We start from the raw sequence: 15,936 nt of genomic DNA on the forward strand, positions 1-15,936 counted from the left end.
CAGTGATTGATACAACTCTGTTTATTTAATTTTAGAGGAATCTTCGACTTGGAGCCTGTCACGACATGAACCAGATCTAGCGTGTCATCTTTTCTGGGATGGTTTTTCCATCATATCAGAACGGCTAGCTTCCTTCTGCTGAATAAAGTGCAGGCTCACCTAAAATAGCCCTGCATCTGTCTGGGCCCTGGTATGCTGAGTGTAGTCTTGCTGCAGCTGGCTGTAGTGCTGGGCTCTTTCCGGACAGAGATAACAACTTCTAGTGTTCTGACTCCCTGGAAGAGGCCGTTTAGAGATCAAAAGGACTAGTGTAACAGATTGGTTAATTTACATCTGTTGCCAGCTGTTATCAGCATGAATTCATTTAACTGAGCTTTAGCTTGGACAGGGAATAGAGAAGGAGGTGGCGAGAGAACGATCTCAATGAGATCTGGGAGCACTGTAAACCCCTGCCTGCATTGTTCTTCATGGGACAGTTAAAAAGAGCAAAGAGGCATGGGAGAGGGGCATGTTTCTACGTTGCTGACTCAGTGCTTTTCCTCTGGACCAAAGTTGCACATTACGTATTGTAGCACATTGCATGTGAACTTGATTAAATCGCTTGCTTGTTTTAATCACTGGATGTTGAACTTTTGAGATCTTTGATAGTCTTGTCTTCTTCCCAAGGTCTTACGATGCCCAAGTGTATCATGGATATCATGTGATGCAGTGGTATTGTGCTGCCTTGGACCTAATTGATCTTTTAAATGGGGGAGAAATGTGTGACTCGGTAGCTCTGTTGTGTGTCCTGACACTATGCAGTTTCAGAAACGGTCCTCCACGCTGCGTACCCCAGTGAAGCATGTTGCATATTTTCAGTAGCATTAGGTTGCACTGCCAGATGCAATTTCAACAGGAGTAGGAATGTATCAGTTGGCAAAAACAATATTTCCCCCTCAAAAAATGTGCAGCATAAAAATAAATAAAATCCACCGTCTTTTGGAAGATGGCAGGCTTTCGTTGTATTCTGTATGATGGCAAGTTTGGAATTTGGGGGGAAAAGTGGTTCCAGATGGGATGGGGTACCTCAGTTTAAACTGTTTGGTCAGTGATGCACAGCACCAACGTCATGTGTCTTCCAATTACAGACTCTTCTCACATCAGCCGTGTGAGTTTGGGCGTTTTGTTGAGAATACCTTTGTGACTCCTCGTGCGGAGAAGCCCATTGCAGACGATGGGGTTGTCGTACGGTCTTTAGACAGTCTGTGTGTCTGTGTGGGAGTTCTGTTTGTGTCTGATTACTATGGTATGATGGAGGAGGAAAAAGACAGTAGGCCCACTGTCCCAGAGGCGTGTTATGCCATGGCGGAGAGTCTGGGTAAGCGGCCATGTAGATCTGGGCACCAGGTTTGCTCATTCTTCTCCTGAGCAAATTATATCAAAGTCCTTAACCTAGAAAGCCAAGATGTGACATTTAGCCTAATAAGGCCCAGGTAAACAGTCACAGTTAAAGCAATCCATTCATAATGAATGTTTTCTGTCGATGCAGGATAAGCAGAATAAAGGTTGACTTCGTCAAGCCACACCTTAAGCTATTCAGTAACCTCTCTGCGATGTAGGTGTGATCCGCGCTGTTCATCATAGCAATTCAGTGCTTCCCTCAAGTTCCAGTTTTATATAATAGCTGTAACTTTCAAAGTAAACCCGTCTGAATGAATGGATGGTTCAGTTGGCTTGGAATGTCTGTCTAATTTGTGTTTGACATGAACTAGCTACCTCTAGTTGTCTCGTGTAATGTAAGGTGTAATTCCTCTTCAAACAGTAAGTGTAAAGTGTGACAGACAAGGCTTCAATATGGCCTCTATGGCAGCTCATCACTGTTAGAAAACTAAACATCTCTGTCAGTCCATCAAAGTGTCTAAACAGTATTATACAAGCCATCTAAAATGTTGATGCGAGCAATTCCAAACCACTGGTCTTCCACACAGTTAAACAAAGTTACAGTACACACTGGTCTACCAGTCTTACCCAATGTGTTATTATTCTCATAAAACATACAATACACTGAAAGCCATAACAATTGGTTTTCCTGAAAGATGCATGGAACGGATATAAAGTACAGATGTACCCACAAAAATCAGTGGATTGTTAACGTGCAAACACTGTTTAACTGCCTGCCAGCAGCAGGACACTCATGGCTAGTGAAGTTCTCTGTAGCGCCTCAGGGACCCCTGGAATGTGACTGCTTTTGGCTTTGCCCCACTGCTTTCCTTTCCTGACAACCCCCTGCTGTGGTGCTGGATGTGGCTCTCTCCCAGCTCCCCTGGCAGGTGGGTGAGTGGGCCCAGGACTGGGGGTGGTGAGGGGCGCGTCAAGCCCTGTTGGTTCAGCAGGTATAGTTTAAACTCTCATCAAGAGCCTTGCTGGTAATGGATGGCTCTGGTCCCCAGCCTCCTTGGTCCTAGCAGCACATGTGGAAGTATCACATTACCCCTCGCCACTTTCCCCTCTCGTGCCACTCATCAGAGTGAGGGACTCCGATTTACAGCTAAGAAAACAGTGCTGGGGTTTTGGGGCTCGGACCTGCGGCCTGGCTGAGGTTGCAGCCCGCCAACCGCCGGCTTTATTAGAAGCAGAGCTAAGTGTTTGTTTTCACTGTGTTGTTGGGAAATAGAGACGGGGGTACCTTCGTGCACCTTCGAGTGGGGCCTCTAAGATGCGTGCGGAGGAGAGATTGCCCTCCCCACACAACATAATGGCAAGGATGCCAATACGTCACAGCTTCAGGACCTTGAAAACTAAGCCTTCATTCTTATTTATTTCTTTAACATTACACTCTAAAGTCTAACATTAGTCTCATCAAGAGATCTGTAGAAAGGAACTGGGTTTTAAACTGAGAAAGGACAAAAAGCAGCCATCTGAAGTTTCCTACTTTACTTTTTTAACAAATTAAAGGTCCAATGCAGCTGTTTTTATCTCAATATCAAATAATTTATTGGTAACAATTAAGTACCTTACTGTTATTTGTTTTAAATTAAAATGGTCAAAAAGAAACAAAAATAGCTTCTTAGCAAAGAGCAATTTCTCAAGCAAGAATTTTGCTTGGACTGTCTGGGAGTGGTCTGAGTGGGAAGGGGAAAACTAGCTGTTATTGGCAGAAAGGTTTGGAACTCTTTCTTATTGGTCTATTAACTAATTTACTACTTGGTGATGTCCCCAGGCAGGCCCAAACTCCATCCAACCAAAACAGGCTGAAATTTCAGGCACTCTTTTCAAACGGCTCTTACACCAAAAGGGCATTTCACAGGTATTATTCCAACCTCATAGTGTGAAAATATATATAAAACACAAGGAGATTTGGTTTTTGAATGCACTGGGCCTTTAAGATAAATAAGGTGCTAAATGATTAACTAGACTATGTAACATTTTATTTAACGCAACAGGTAATGCTAGAAGAACATGACCTTTGCCCCATAGAGTGGTTGAAAGGAGAGAGGAGAATTCCAACGTTAACCCTTAAACATCAATAGACAATAGACACTCATTCTGATTCTATTACTGTATCATAGAAACAACAGATACAGTCAAGAAATGTTCAAATTAGCATACAACTCAATCATGAGAAGCGTTCTGTCATAATAATCTACTATAGATAGCAAACATTTATCTAAGTAAAATGAGAGAAGGAGTAAGTTAAAGTGGAAGTCCATGTGTACTCTTACTCTTGTCGATGACCTCGTATGAAATGGAAGAGATCCCTTTGTAGGTTATATCCCCATGGTGTTTCAAATGCTCTGACACTGGAGTATGTTTACATGCACTAATAATTCAATATTAACTAATTGGCAGTAGGCAGATTAAGCAGAGTAAGGTGTTTGTTTACATGACTATCATAATTGGTGTAAGGTCATAATTGAGGTAAACGTACGACGATTAAAACACCTTGTTTTCTGAGCAATCTTTCAAAATATTAGGACATGCAATGCCTTAATCTGAGTTCTAGCGGTGTATTTGATCTGTGCCAGCACGAGCAGTGCAAGCTTCCTTCTTTTGAGTGAAGTGAATTCGGAAAAACTGAAAGCATTCATATTAGAAATAGTTTTCACGTGTATACTCAGAACCGAATATGCTTCACAAATATTACATGGTCGCTGTGGTAGAACGTGTATTTTGATAGATGATTTTCTGCGTTTATTAAAGGCCCATCAAATAGCCTGATTTCAGATGGGTCTATGTCAACAGGATTATTAGGGAAATTGTTCTTCTTGCAAAGCATGTAACTGTTTATTTGAACTATTATATTAATCTGAGTATTCACAATAATCATATTATTGTGTGCATTCAACCGTACTCTCTTTTATGTCAGCCGTTCATCGTCTTATGGCAGTTTGGAGTGTTCTAATGCCAGTCACAATGATGACGTTAGTAAGGTCTCTGTCTGGCTGTTCCTCTAATAGTGGAGCCTGTCCATGACCTGCAGCACGTCGTCCAGGATGGAGGGGCCCAGGTCCAGGCTGAAGGAGAAGCTATTGTCCACCTCATCCAGCTGCTGCGTGTCCTCAGAGCAGGTCTGAGTGGAGTCTCCATCCCGGCCAGAACTCAGGCTGCCACGGGCAGGACTGGGGCTGCTGACCATGACCCTGTGGCTGGGGCTAACCCTGCCCTCCATCTCCCCATTCCCCTCACCCTCCTCGCTGTCCAGCAGGGGCAAGGAGCTGCACTTCTTCCTCCTCTCTGAGGCACTGTGGGTCATGTGGGCCCTGGTCCACTCGGGGCTCTCCATGGCCTCGTCCAGGTTAAGGCGTAAGGGTTTGGGTGGAGGGTAGCAGGCCAGCAAGAGGTTCTGCTCACTCTGAGAGCTTTGCAGCACCAGGCTGTTGCCCCCCTTCAGAAAGGACAGGTCCCCGAAGCTGTCGCTGTGGTCGTTGTTCCCGATGTGGGAAACATGGCGGAAGTCGGCCAATGGGAGGCTGATCATGTTGACAGAGAGCACCTCCCTGCGCTTCTGTGTCCTTCTGGACCAGCGGGCCGAGGCTGGCTTACGGTACAGAGACGTCGTCAGTGGCATCTTACCAGGTCCTGTTGAGATGTCCTTTGGTTCACTTCTGAGACGAAGCTTAAAGGCAGTTTACAATAAAAAAGAAAAATATAGAAGAAATATTAAAATCGTTTCACTTCGAGGTTAGGTTCATGTCAGATCATGTGGTTTCCCATCAACAACACATCATACATCTCTGATATGATTATCTAGGCTTACTTTCATCATGCTGCAGCCTACTGGATGGGCATTATTTGTTTCCCTCTGCTTTCCAACACCAGATGCAACCCTTGGATTATGTCAAGTTTAATGTGACAAGGCAGCAGCTCTGCTTGGTTTTATGTTAATATGATTCGGTGTCATTTGTCTCCTGGGAGAGGGTCCAATACATACTTAGAAGGGTTTTGATTTTAAATGTTTACTTTTCAAATCCAGTTTATTCCCATAAATGCAGGTCTGGTCTGCTGAATGCACCAAAGGAATGGTTAAGCCTGATCCTGACTTCCAGCAACCATGCTCCAAATATGCACATTCTAAGCAGACACAGCATCCTCTATATCTATATAAGCCATGTCACCATATCCTCTGGCCCCCTTTCCTGTCATTTTGTCAGGCAACTCCAGGCTTTGCTTTCACTTCTTAAACAGTAGTTATTTTATGAATGGGGTGTAATTTGTTACGTGTTGAGAGACAAAGCTCAGAGACACAGTATGTGTATTCGTCTTTATTTATTTCTCCTCACCTTTAGATCTGTTGATCTGGTTTACTGGTCACAGACAGTCAGCCTTTCCTGTTATGCTGGATCCAGATCAGATTCTACAACTCTTGATTAGAGAGATGTGTGGCAATACCTGCCATTGTTATGATTGTCATTTATGTAGAATTGAACTGGAATATGCCTTTCACCTGCTATAAATGGCGTCAAACTGTCTTTTTTTTCTTCTCAGACAGCGCACTTTGTACAATGGTAATTTTAGAAGTTCATCTGTACATTATCAATGGGCCTTGAACAGCTACCACCATTTTAAAAAGCAAAGGCATACAATATATTACGTAAAACAACAGGACAAACTGAGAACGTGTGGCTCTGAAAAGATAGTTTAAATCCATTATAGTTTGTATAAGAGCTAGGCCCAAAGCGCAAAATAAAATGCACCTTATTCTAATCTAGTTGAGCATGGTTCCAGTAATTTAGTGTTTTGTGAGTTGTAATCATTTTATTGAGTAACACAGAATGCAGTTCATCTCTGGCAGGTCAAATGGACGATCTCAGTGGTCTCTGTGATTTTACAGGCTCCTAACAGCTTTGCCCATATTAGATTTGCGTTCGTGACTTGAAACACTCACTTTGTAAATTTGTAAGGCACTACGGCAAACGGGTTTTGTTGGCCCGTAAAGGTTTTATCGGTACTTTAGTAGCAGCGGGAGATGGGGAGAGTGTGGACACATCAGCATTCCTTTCCAAACATGTCAGTTGGACGAAGGAGGAGTGTTAGAATTGCAGCGGTGAGGATCACATTAAGGAAACACTTCTCTTCCAAGTCCAAATGAAATAAGCCTAGTAAAAACAGCTTTGCCAAGACAATTTACAGTTACTAAATAATCTTCCTCCTCCAAACCTCCTCTAGCTGAGCACCTTTTTGAGGGAGATGCCTAAAATATATTCTCAAGAGCAGGTGTTGGTTATGATTTAAGAGTTGGCATATGCGTGTTTTATAACCAATATTTTGAGTAAGTTGATGGATACGGTTTGTAATAACAGAATGTAGTGTGATATCTGTTAGTTCTTTTCTGTACTGCTGTGTACACAGGGTGTCTGTATCCCACACCCACGTGTCTGTCTCTATCAGGAAGCCAGGCTGGGGCTGGTACCTGGAGACTGACACTGTTTCTCCCGACATGATTGGGCTTGTTCAACTGCAGCGGGAGAAGCACAGTGAACATCCCTGAGAGAGAACTGGAGCTACTTCACCCCCCAAGTTCTCTAAATCCCAGATTTAACAGCCCAAACACTCAGTTTCAAGTGTTAATGTCATGTGCACAAGTACAGTGAAATGCCTTTCTTGCAAGCTCCAAACCCAACAATGCAGTAATATCAAATGTAGCACTAAAAATAACTGTCTCTTACCCGAGTCTTAGGTATCCTTTACTGAGAAGGATTCTATCATGTCCTGTAGACCTTGCCAATTTGATCCCGTGCTTCCCTCTATCTTCTCAAAGTTCAGTTCAATAGTACAAGTATATTCCTTCTAGGACCCAGCAGGTGTGTTGTTTGAGAAAGTCTCCTCTGACGAAGTAACCCAGGTGAGGTCAGTGTATAGAGACGACCAGGTGGAGTTTTGTTTCCTTCTTTGTTTCCTCCACCTCTCCCTACCTAACGGCAGAGAGTGTGTTTACCCTCGGATGATGTCACTCTCCCTGTCGTGGGAGTCTGAATCATGGGCGTGAATCCTGCTTGCTGCACCCACTACCTGAGTGAAAGGACAGAGCAGGAGCTGTTGTAGTCCCCACTGATTTACTGCTTGAAACACGGAACAAGATCAAGCTGAGCTGGTGAAAGAGCACAGCGTATTCCTCACACACACACACACACAAACAGGGCCACAGTGACTTGTCTGTGTGCTAGTCATCTTAGTTTCATTGTCTCTACTCTGCTGATTTCCTGTGCTTTGTTAACTTGTGTAAAGCACTGGGCCCAACGCAGGCCGTTCTGGCAGAGTATAGGCCAATAGACTGTGGTATCGGATAAAGCCACTGACTCACACACAGACATGTATGTACAGGCAAGCTAAGTTGCACAAGATAACCTGTTTCAGTTCCAATTCTCACGCCTTCGGCGTTAGGGCTGTGACAGTCATGGATTTTAGGATGACGCTTATTGGCCTACTGTAGTAACCATTAGGCTTATCGATAATCAGTGTTTGTATATGCTGTGTGATGATGCCCACAGACCTACTTTTCCCTTGAGAGCTAAAGCTTTAGCAGTGGCCACCCCACTCTGCTCAACGCCTAGCGTACACATCTCCTAACATTATCTGGTCTCCGCAGCAGAGTCACAGTCCGCTCTGCACACCAGCATCCTCTGAAACATTTTGGTGCCTCCTAGCAATGGCTTTGACCTTGAGAGAACGTTAGTGGTCGTCTGTCTGGCTCCAGACAACATAGCACTCTGCTCCGGGGTCTCTGAACTGAAACATCTACGGGATTGGCTGGATTCATTCTCTAGGATTACTGATCAGATCCTTTCAAATGGCTCCAAAAACCAAAGGCCAGCCGCCATTCATTCCTCATTCACTCCCCAACACCAGAACAGGCCTTTCTGCTTTTAACAGATGCATTTACAAATGTAATAATTGCCTTGTCATAACATGTATCCAAGACTGGAACTGAGCTTTTGAACAACTCCAGTTCGATAATTGTTTTCTCCCCCCCACCGCTCCACTTCATAGCCTCCACCTCGACCCACATGACTACACACCAAGGAAAAGCTTTCGAGAGCTGGTGTCAGTCAGACTATCCACCTCACCCCATCCACACTCTTTTGTTTTGTTGGGAAGAAATCTGTTCATGCTAGCAGACAGTCAGGGGAGGGGATAGCGTGTGTTATTTGTGGTGATGTGGTCACATATGGCCTATTTGACCAGGGGTTCGAGGTGGCTTACTCCCATGTTTGTGTTTGTACAGTATGTTGTCCAGAATCTGAGGTTATTACGTTGGCCCTGGACCCTGACCGTAGGGGAAGAGTAGGTGTCTGATTGCCTTCCCCTCTCTCCTCCTCCCTCTCCCGTCTCAGGGCAGTGCTGGTACTGTGGTCTGTCTGGGTCAACTACGTTCTCCTTCAATCCTAGGATGCTGCTTGTTTTTTTTTTTTTTGCATGAAAAAGTGCTTCCAGATACTGATTTCCTTGACTGGCTCTAGAAACCCAAATGGAGGTTTTTGTAGAATATTCATTTGGCCTTTTGTTGTGTTCTCTTGTCTTGTGGACAACAGACAGAGTAGATTTTAGCTGTTGTAAGATATTTCCACTCACATGGAAGGAAACACAGAGGTTCGGTCGTGATCCTGATGGTGTATGATGATCTGTACAGGACTGAAACATTGGATGCAAACCAGTGTTGTGGATGTCCATCAACAAGTGAAATCCGTCATTCGATGGTGAGAGAGCCCGTGTCGTCACTGTCTCTCTACAATGATGAGTCAGTCAGACAGACAGTGATGAGCCTTGTCTGAATCACCTGTCTGAATCGTTATACCTCTGTCTCTGGAGACATTTCATTGCGTGACATGACAAAGTGCTCTTGTTGTCTTGATGTTATAGTGTGGCCTTCTACCCCCTTCCCCCCAGACCTTTTGCCTGGTGTATCTTACAGATAAGAGAGGTAACTGGTGTCAGGCCCTCTGAAACACACCGTTTGTTTCATTTCAAGTCCTTGTATATTGTTTTGATTGGAAGGAACACACGGACTTCTTCCCCACTGTGTGATTTGTAGAAGTAATGTTTAATTGCTGTGTTTGTAGACTAGCAGACCAGAGGTGTGGGTATTTGTGTGTGGTGTTCTCGCTGGACGTGGGAGGTCAGGGAAGTCTGAGAATGTTTACTTCCTTGTGTCTCCTGGCACTGAATTATTTGTAATTATTAAATTAAGGGTTTGATATTTTGGTTTCTTTGAACGTTTGGGCTCTGAAATAAACAGTGTGTGGAGGGCTGCATTCCAGTTGCTGTTTGTGCAGCACATTAGGTAGATAAAGAACTGTTACACATGTTAGAAGCAGCAGTACAGACTTCTCCTCAGGCCCTACACCAGACACACACACAAAACACCAGCTTGTTCAGACGTATGCACGCACAGTAGAAATTAGCACATTGTTTCATTTGTGTATTTGAACTTTAACCTTCGGTTCACTTTCTTTTTTGGGAATATTGAGGATTTAAACTACATTATTCCTGGTTCTGTGGCCCCAGTGTTTTAATAGAAAATCTGTTGCAATCAGAGGGCTTTTCCCAGAAGGCCCTGATGTGAAATACATAATTCTGGTATTACAAAGATGTAGTGTTGAATATTATTATATAGTTGAACAGCCGTCTTCCCCATCTATCTATTATATGAACCCCCAACTCATCCATCATACAGAGAAATGCCAGAACACAGGGAGTTCACATCTCAACTTCCATTTCTCTTTCATTTTGTTTATTTCCTTTAAGGGTTTCCAAAGGCACAAATCCAGTCTTTTTACAGCCCCTCCCCTCGCCCCCTGAACCCAGTGCTGACTGGCTTTTCCTTTACACTAATCTAACTCACTGACCAGAGCTTTCAACCAGACACCAAGACCTCTACATGTAGCCTACAAACACCTGCACACAGCTTACTCAGTCAGTTGTCACCTGCTGCTCCTGTAAGTTTTAGTTGCTATTTTTACATTCATCGTCAATCATGTTTGTGATTGTGTGGTTTGGCCCTGTCAAAACTGTAAAAATGTTTGTTTTTTTAATTCTGCTCGCTACATTCCAGCCGTTATTACACTGAACAAAAATATTAACGCAACATGTAAAGTTTTGGTTCCATGTTTCATGAGCTGAAATAAAAGATCCCAAAAATTTTACATCTGCACAAAAAGCTTATTTCTCTCAAATTTTGTGCACAAATTTGTTCGCATCCCTGATAGTGAGCATTTCTCCTTTGCCAAGATAATCCATTCACTTGACAGGTGTGTCATATCAAGAAGCTGATTAAACGGCATGATCATTACACAGCTGTACCTTGTGCTTGGGACAATAAAAGGCCACTCTAAAATGTGTAGTTTTGTCACACAACACGATGCCACAGATGTCTCAAGTCGAGGGAGCTTGTAATTGCCATGCTGACTGCAGGAATGTCCACCAGAACTGTTGCCAGAGAATTTTATGTTAATTTCTCTACCATATGCCGCCTCCAATGTCATTTTAGAGAATTTGGCAGTACGTCAAACCGGCTTCACAACCATAGACCACGTGTGACCACATCCAGCTTCTTCACCTGCGGGATCGTGTGAGACCAGCCACCTGGACAGCTGATGACACAGGAGTATTTCTGTCTGTAATAAAGCCCTTTTGTGGGGGAAAAGCTCCTTCTGATTTGCTTGGCTTGGCTCCCCAGTCGGTGGGCCTATGCACTACCAGGCCCACCCATGGCTGTGCCCCTGCCCAGTCATGTGAAATCTAAAGATTATGGCCTAATGAATTTATTTCAGTTGACTTTTTTCCTTTATATGAACTCTAACTCAGTTAAATTGTTGAAATAGTTGCGTTTTTATTTTTGTTCAGTATAGAAATATTAGGACAAGGTGTGTGTGTGTGTGTGTGTGTGTGTGTGTGTGTGTGTGTGTGTGTGTGTGTGTGTGTGTGTGTGTGTGTGTGTGTGTGTGTGTGTGCAGTAATACATCCTCAAGTCGTCTTGGGTATGACGCTTAAAGCTTGGCACACCTGTATTTTGGGAGTTTCTCCCATTCTTCTCTGCAGATCCTCTCAAGCCCTGTCACGTTGAATGGGGAGTGTCGCTGCACAGCTATTTTCAGGTCTCTGGCTCTAGATGTCTACACAAGGGCGTTGTCTTGGCTGTGTGCGTGCTTAGGGTCGTTGTCCTGTTGGAAGGTGAACCGCCACCTGGGTCTGAGGTCCTGAGTGCTGCAGGTTTTCATCAAGGATCTCTTTTGTACTTTGCTCCGTTCATCTTTCCCTCGATCCTGACTAGTCTCCCATTCACTGCCGCTGAAAAACATCCCCACAGCATGATGCTGCTACCACCATGCTTCACTGTAGGGATGGTGCCAGGTTTCTTCCAGATATGACGCTTGGCATTAAAGCTAAAGAGACCAGATAATCTTGTTTCTCATGGTCTGAGAGTCCTTTAGATACCTTTTGGCAAACTCCAAGCGGGCTGTCATGTGCTTCTTATGGAGGAGTGGTTTCTGTCTGGCCACTCTACAATAAAAGGCCTGATTTGGTGGAGTGCTGCAGAGATGGTTGTCCTTCTGGAAGGTTCTCCCATCTCCACTGAGGAACTCTGGAGCTCTGTCAGTGACCACTTCTCTTACCAAGGCCCGTCTCCCTCGATTGCTCAGTTTAGCCGGGCGGCCAGCTCTAGGAAGAGTCTTGGTGGTTCCAAACTTCTTCCATTTAAGAATAATGGAGGCCACTGTGTTCTTGGGGACCTAAAATGATGCAGACATTTCTTTTGGTCAAGTTCCCCAGATCTGTGCCTTGATACAATCCTGTCTCGACGCTCTACGGACAGTTACTTGGACCTCACATCTTGATTTTTGCTCTTACATGCACTGTCAACTGTGGGATGTTATATAGACAGGTGTGTGCCTTTCCAAATCCTATCCAATCAATTGAATTTACCACAGGTGGACTCCAATGAAGTTGTAGAAACATCTCAAGGATGATCAATGGAAACAGGATGCATCTGAGCTCAATTTCAAGTCTCATAGCAAAGGGTCTGAATACTTATGTAAATAAGGTAGTTTTGTTTTTAAATGTGCAAAAATGTCTAAACTTTGCCATTATGGGGTATTGTGTTTAGATTGATGACATTTTAGAATAAGGCTATAACGTGAGAGAAGTCAAGGGGTCTGTATATTTTATGAATGCTTTGTGTGTGTGTCTATATCCCTATTTAGTGTGCAAACCTGTCATCAAGGCAAAGGGTGGCTATTTGAAGAATCTCATAACATTTTGTTTAACACTTTTTTTTTTTTTTTTACATGATTCTATGTGTTATTTCATAGTTTTGATGTTTTCACTATTATGCTACAATGTAGAAAATAGTACAAATAAAGAAAACCCTTGAATGAGTGGGTGTCAACTGTTGACTGGTACTGTATATTGACAGATGGATAGAATATGTAGTTCATCTCAAAAATATGTAGGATACAATAGTATAGGTACACTTTTTTTGTGACTAGAATACAGCATATACATATGAAGTGGGTAAAAAAGTATGTAAACCTTATTAAAGTGACCAGTGTTCTATGTACATAGTCAGCAGCCTCTAAGGTGCAGGGTTGAGTAATCAGGTGGTAGCCAGCTAGCGGCAGTGACTAAAGTTCAGGGCAGGGTACTGGGCGGAGGCTGGTTTGTGGTGACTATTTAACAGTCCGATGGCTGAGATAGAAGCTGTTTTTCAGTGGCTCGGTTCCAGCTTTGATGCACCTGTTCTGATCTCGCCTTGTGGATGGTAACGGGGTTAACAGGCCGTGGCTTGGTGGCTGAGGTCCTTGATGATCTTTTTGGCTTTCCTGTGACACCGGGTGCTGTAGATGTCCTGGAGGGCAGACAATGTGCTGCAGGTGATGAGCTGAGCAGACCACACCACCCTCTGGAGTGCCCTGCGGTTGAAATTGAGCACACAGCCATGCAATCTCCAAAGACTAACATTGGCAATAGAATGGCCTTATTGAAGCGCTCAGTGAGTTTCAACGTGGCACCGTCATAGGATGCCACCTTTTCCAACTAGTCAGTTCGTCAAATTTCTGCCCTGCTAGAGCTGCCCCAGGCAACTGTAAGTGCTATTGTTGTGAAGTGGGAACGGCTCAGCCGCGAAGTGGCAGGCCACACAAGCTCGCAGAATGGGGCCGCCGAGTGCTGAAGCGCTAAAAAAAATTGTCTGTTCTCGGTTGCAACACTCACTACCGACGCAACATCAGCACAAGAACTGTTTGTCGGGAACTTAATTTCCATGGACGAGCAGTCGCACAGAAGCCTAAGATCACCATGCCAATGCCAAGCGACTGCTGGAGTGGTGTAAAGCTTGCCGCCATTGGACTCTGGAGCAGTGGAAACGGGTTCTCTGGAGTGATGAATCACACTTCACCATCTGGCAGTCTGACGGACAAATCTGGGTTTGGCGGATGCCAGGAGAAGGCTACCTGCCCGAATGCATAGTGTCAACTGTAAGGTTTGGTTGAGTAGGAATAATAGTCTGGTGCTGTTTTTCATTGTTCGAGCTAGGCCACATAGCTCCAGTGAAGGGAAATATTAATGCTACAGCAAACAATGACATTCTAGAATATTCTGTGCTTCCAACTTTGTGGCAACAGTTTGGGGAAGGCCCTTTCCTGTTTAAGCATGACAATGCCCCCATGCACAAAGCAAGGTCCATACAGAAATGGCTTGTCGAGATCGGTGTGGAAGAACTTCACTGGCCTGCACAGAGCCCTGACCTCAACCCCATCGAACACCTTTGGGATGAATCGGAATGCTGACTGCGAGTCAGGTCTATTCGCCCAACATCCGTGCCCGACCTCACTAATGCTTTTGTGGCAGCAATGTTCCAACATCTTGTGGAAAGCCTTCCCAAAAGAGTGGTGGCTGTTATAGCAGCAAAGGGGGGGACCATCTCCATATTATTGATGATGATTTTGGAATGAGATGTTTGACAAGCAGGTGTCCACATACTTCTGGTCATGTAGTGTAGGTATTTCTCTTGATCAAATGGGATGGGGCAGTGCGATGGGGCGGTATGCAAATTGCAGTGAGTCTAGGGTATTGGGTAATGTGGAGGTGATACGATCCTTAGCTAGCCTCTCAAATCACTTCATGATGACATATTTGAGTGCTACGAACGGACGATAGTCATTTAGTTCAGTTACCGCCGCTTTCTTGTGTGCAGGAACGATGGTGGACATCTTGAAGCAAGTGGGGACAGCAAACTGGGATTGGGAGAGATTGAATGTCTGTTAACACTCCAGCCAGCTGGTCTGCGCATGCTCTGAAGACATGGCTAGGGATGCCGTCTGGGCTGGCAGCCTTGTGAGGTTTAACACGCTTAAATGTCTTACTCATGTTGGCCACTGAGAACGAGAGCTCACAGTCCTCGGAAGCGGCTATTTCTAGAGGCAACCCGGAACATATCCCAGTCTGTTTTGATCATGCAATCTTGAAGCATTGATTCCGATTGGTCAGACCAGGGTTGAACAGTCCTTATCACGGGTATTTCCTGTTTGAGTTTCAGCCTATAGGAAGGGAGGAGCAGAATGGAGGCGTGATCTGATATGTCGAAGGGAGGGCGGGTGAAGCCCTTGTAGCCAGCCCGGAAGGGAGAGTAGCAATGGTAGAGAATTTTCTATGTGTGAGTAGCATGTGTTGGTAAAACCTCAATAGGGTTTTCCTCAGATTTGCTTTGTTAAAGTCCCCAGCTACAATAAATATGGTCTCAGGATATGCGGTTTCCAGTTTTCCATAGATTAGGGCCTAATGAAATGTATTTCATTTCAGATTTTCTTATATGAACTGTAACTCAGTAAAATCTTTGAAATTGTTACATGTTGTGTTTTAATATTTTGCTTCAGCGTACATAAATACAGTATGTTTTTATTTCTATAGCTTAGGTTTTCTTTAGAGGGAAACGTGCCTTTCCCCAAACTCTGAATGGCATTAAGAAACTAGGTGTTCAATTCTGATTGTGGCCTTAACTGAATAACACAGGAAGTAGACTTGGGGCCCATTTCTGTAGCGCTTACTGCAGTATTATGATCTAGTATTTGCTCCTTCATTACAAAGTCTGTCTATAGACCTGGATTCCTTTTGTGTTATGTCTGTTCTCAAAAAATAATGATGATGATGATTGATCTTCTCCCATTTATAAAGTGTGAATTTACTCTTATGAGGAATCACAGTTTGACTGTGGCATATGCGATCCTCCTGCCCAGTGTGTGTTTGTTTGACTATGCGGGAGCGCCTGGGCACACTCTCGCACATATCACACACACCCCTAATGATCTCTACATAAGTATTTGGCTCTCATAAATCACCGGGTCCATAGCCCACTGACACACATGCATTTACTCACGCACACACATGCACTGCAGAGAAATGGCCCCTTGATTAGTTTCACCAGACTGCAGTGCAAGTAGAACATTTTATCTTGAACCACAGCAT

The 15,936-nt window shown here is 44.1% G+C and overlaps 2 protein-coding genes across 4 annotated transcripts in view; one reads left to right on the top strand and one right to left on the bottom strand.

The window, feature by feature from the left end:
- The window catches only part of LOC139384057 (dnaJ homolog subfamily C member 17-like), a 491,465-nt gene that overhangs the window by 26,564 nt on the left and 448,965 nt on the right, over positions 1-15,936 (top strand). The window lies entirely within an intron of this gene.
- LOC139384059 (cdc42 effector protein 3-like) lies at positions 3,391-7,450 on the bottom strand. 2 transcript variants are annotated; one of them, XM_071128695.1, is made up of 2 exons: positions 7,146-7,450; positions 3,391-5,095 (listed from the first exon to the last, which is right to left on the bottom strand). In XM_071128695.1, exon 2 carries the CDS (start codon positions 5,045-5,047, stop codon positions 4,430-4,432), a length of 618 nt encoding a protein of 205 aa, XP_070984796.1. In that variant the 5' UTR covers positions 5,048-5,095; positions 7,146-7,450; the 3' UTR covers positions 3,391-4,429. The 2 variants fall into 2 exon arrangements, with proteins under 2 accessions (XP_070984796.1, XP_070984797.1); XM_071128696.1 differs by having other exon boundaries at positions 4,155-5,081; positions 7,146-7,210.

This window comes from Oncorhynchus clarkii, chromosome 25 (assembly GCF_045791955.1).
Source record: "Oncorhynchus clarkii lewisi isolate Uvic-CL-2024 chromosome 25, UVic_Ocla_1.0, whole genome shotgun sequence".
In the NCBI taxonomy this organism is placed as follows: Eukaryota; Metazoa; Chordata; class Actinopteri; order Salmoniformes; family Salmonidae; genus Oncorhynchus; species Oncorhynchus clarkii.

Excerpts from the sequence above, each read along its gene's own strand:
- LOC139384059 (XM_071128695.1), bottom strand. The coding sequence starts at position 5,047 with ATGCCACTGACGACGTCTCTGTACCGTAAGCCAGCCTCGGCCCGCTGG.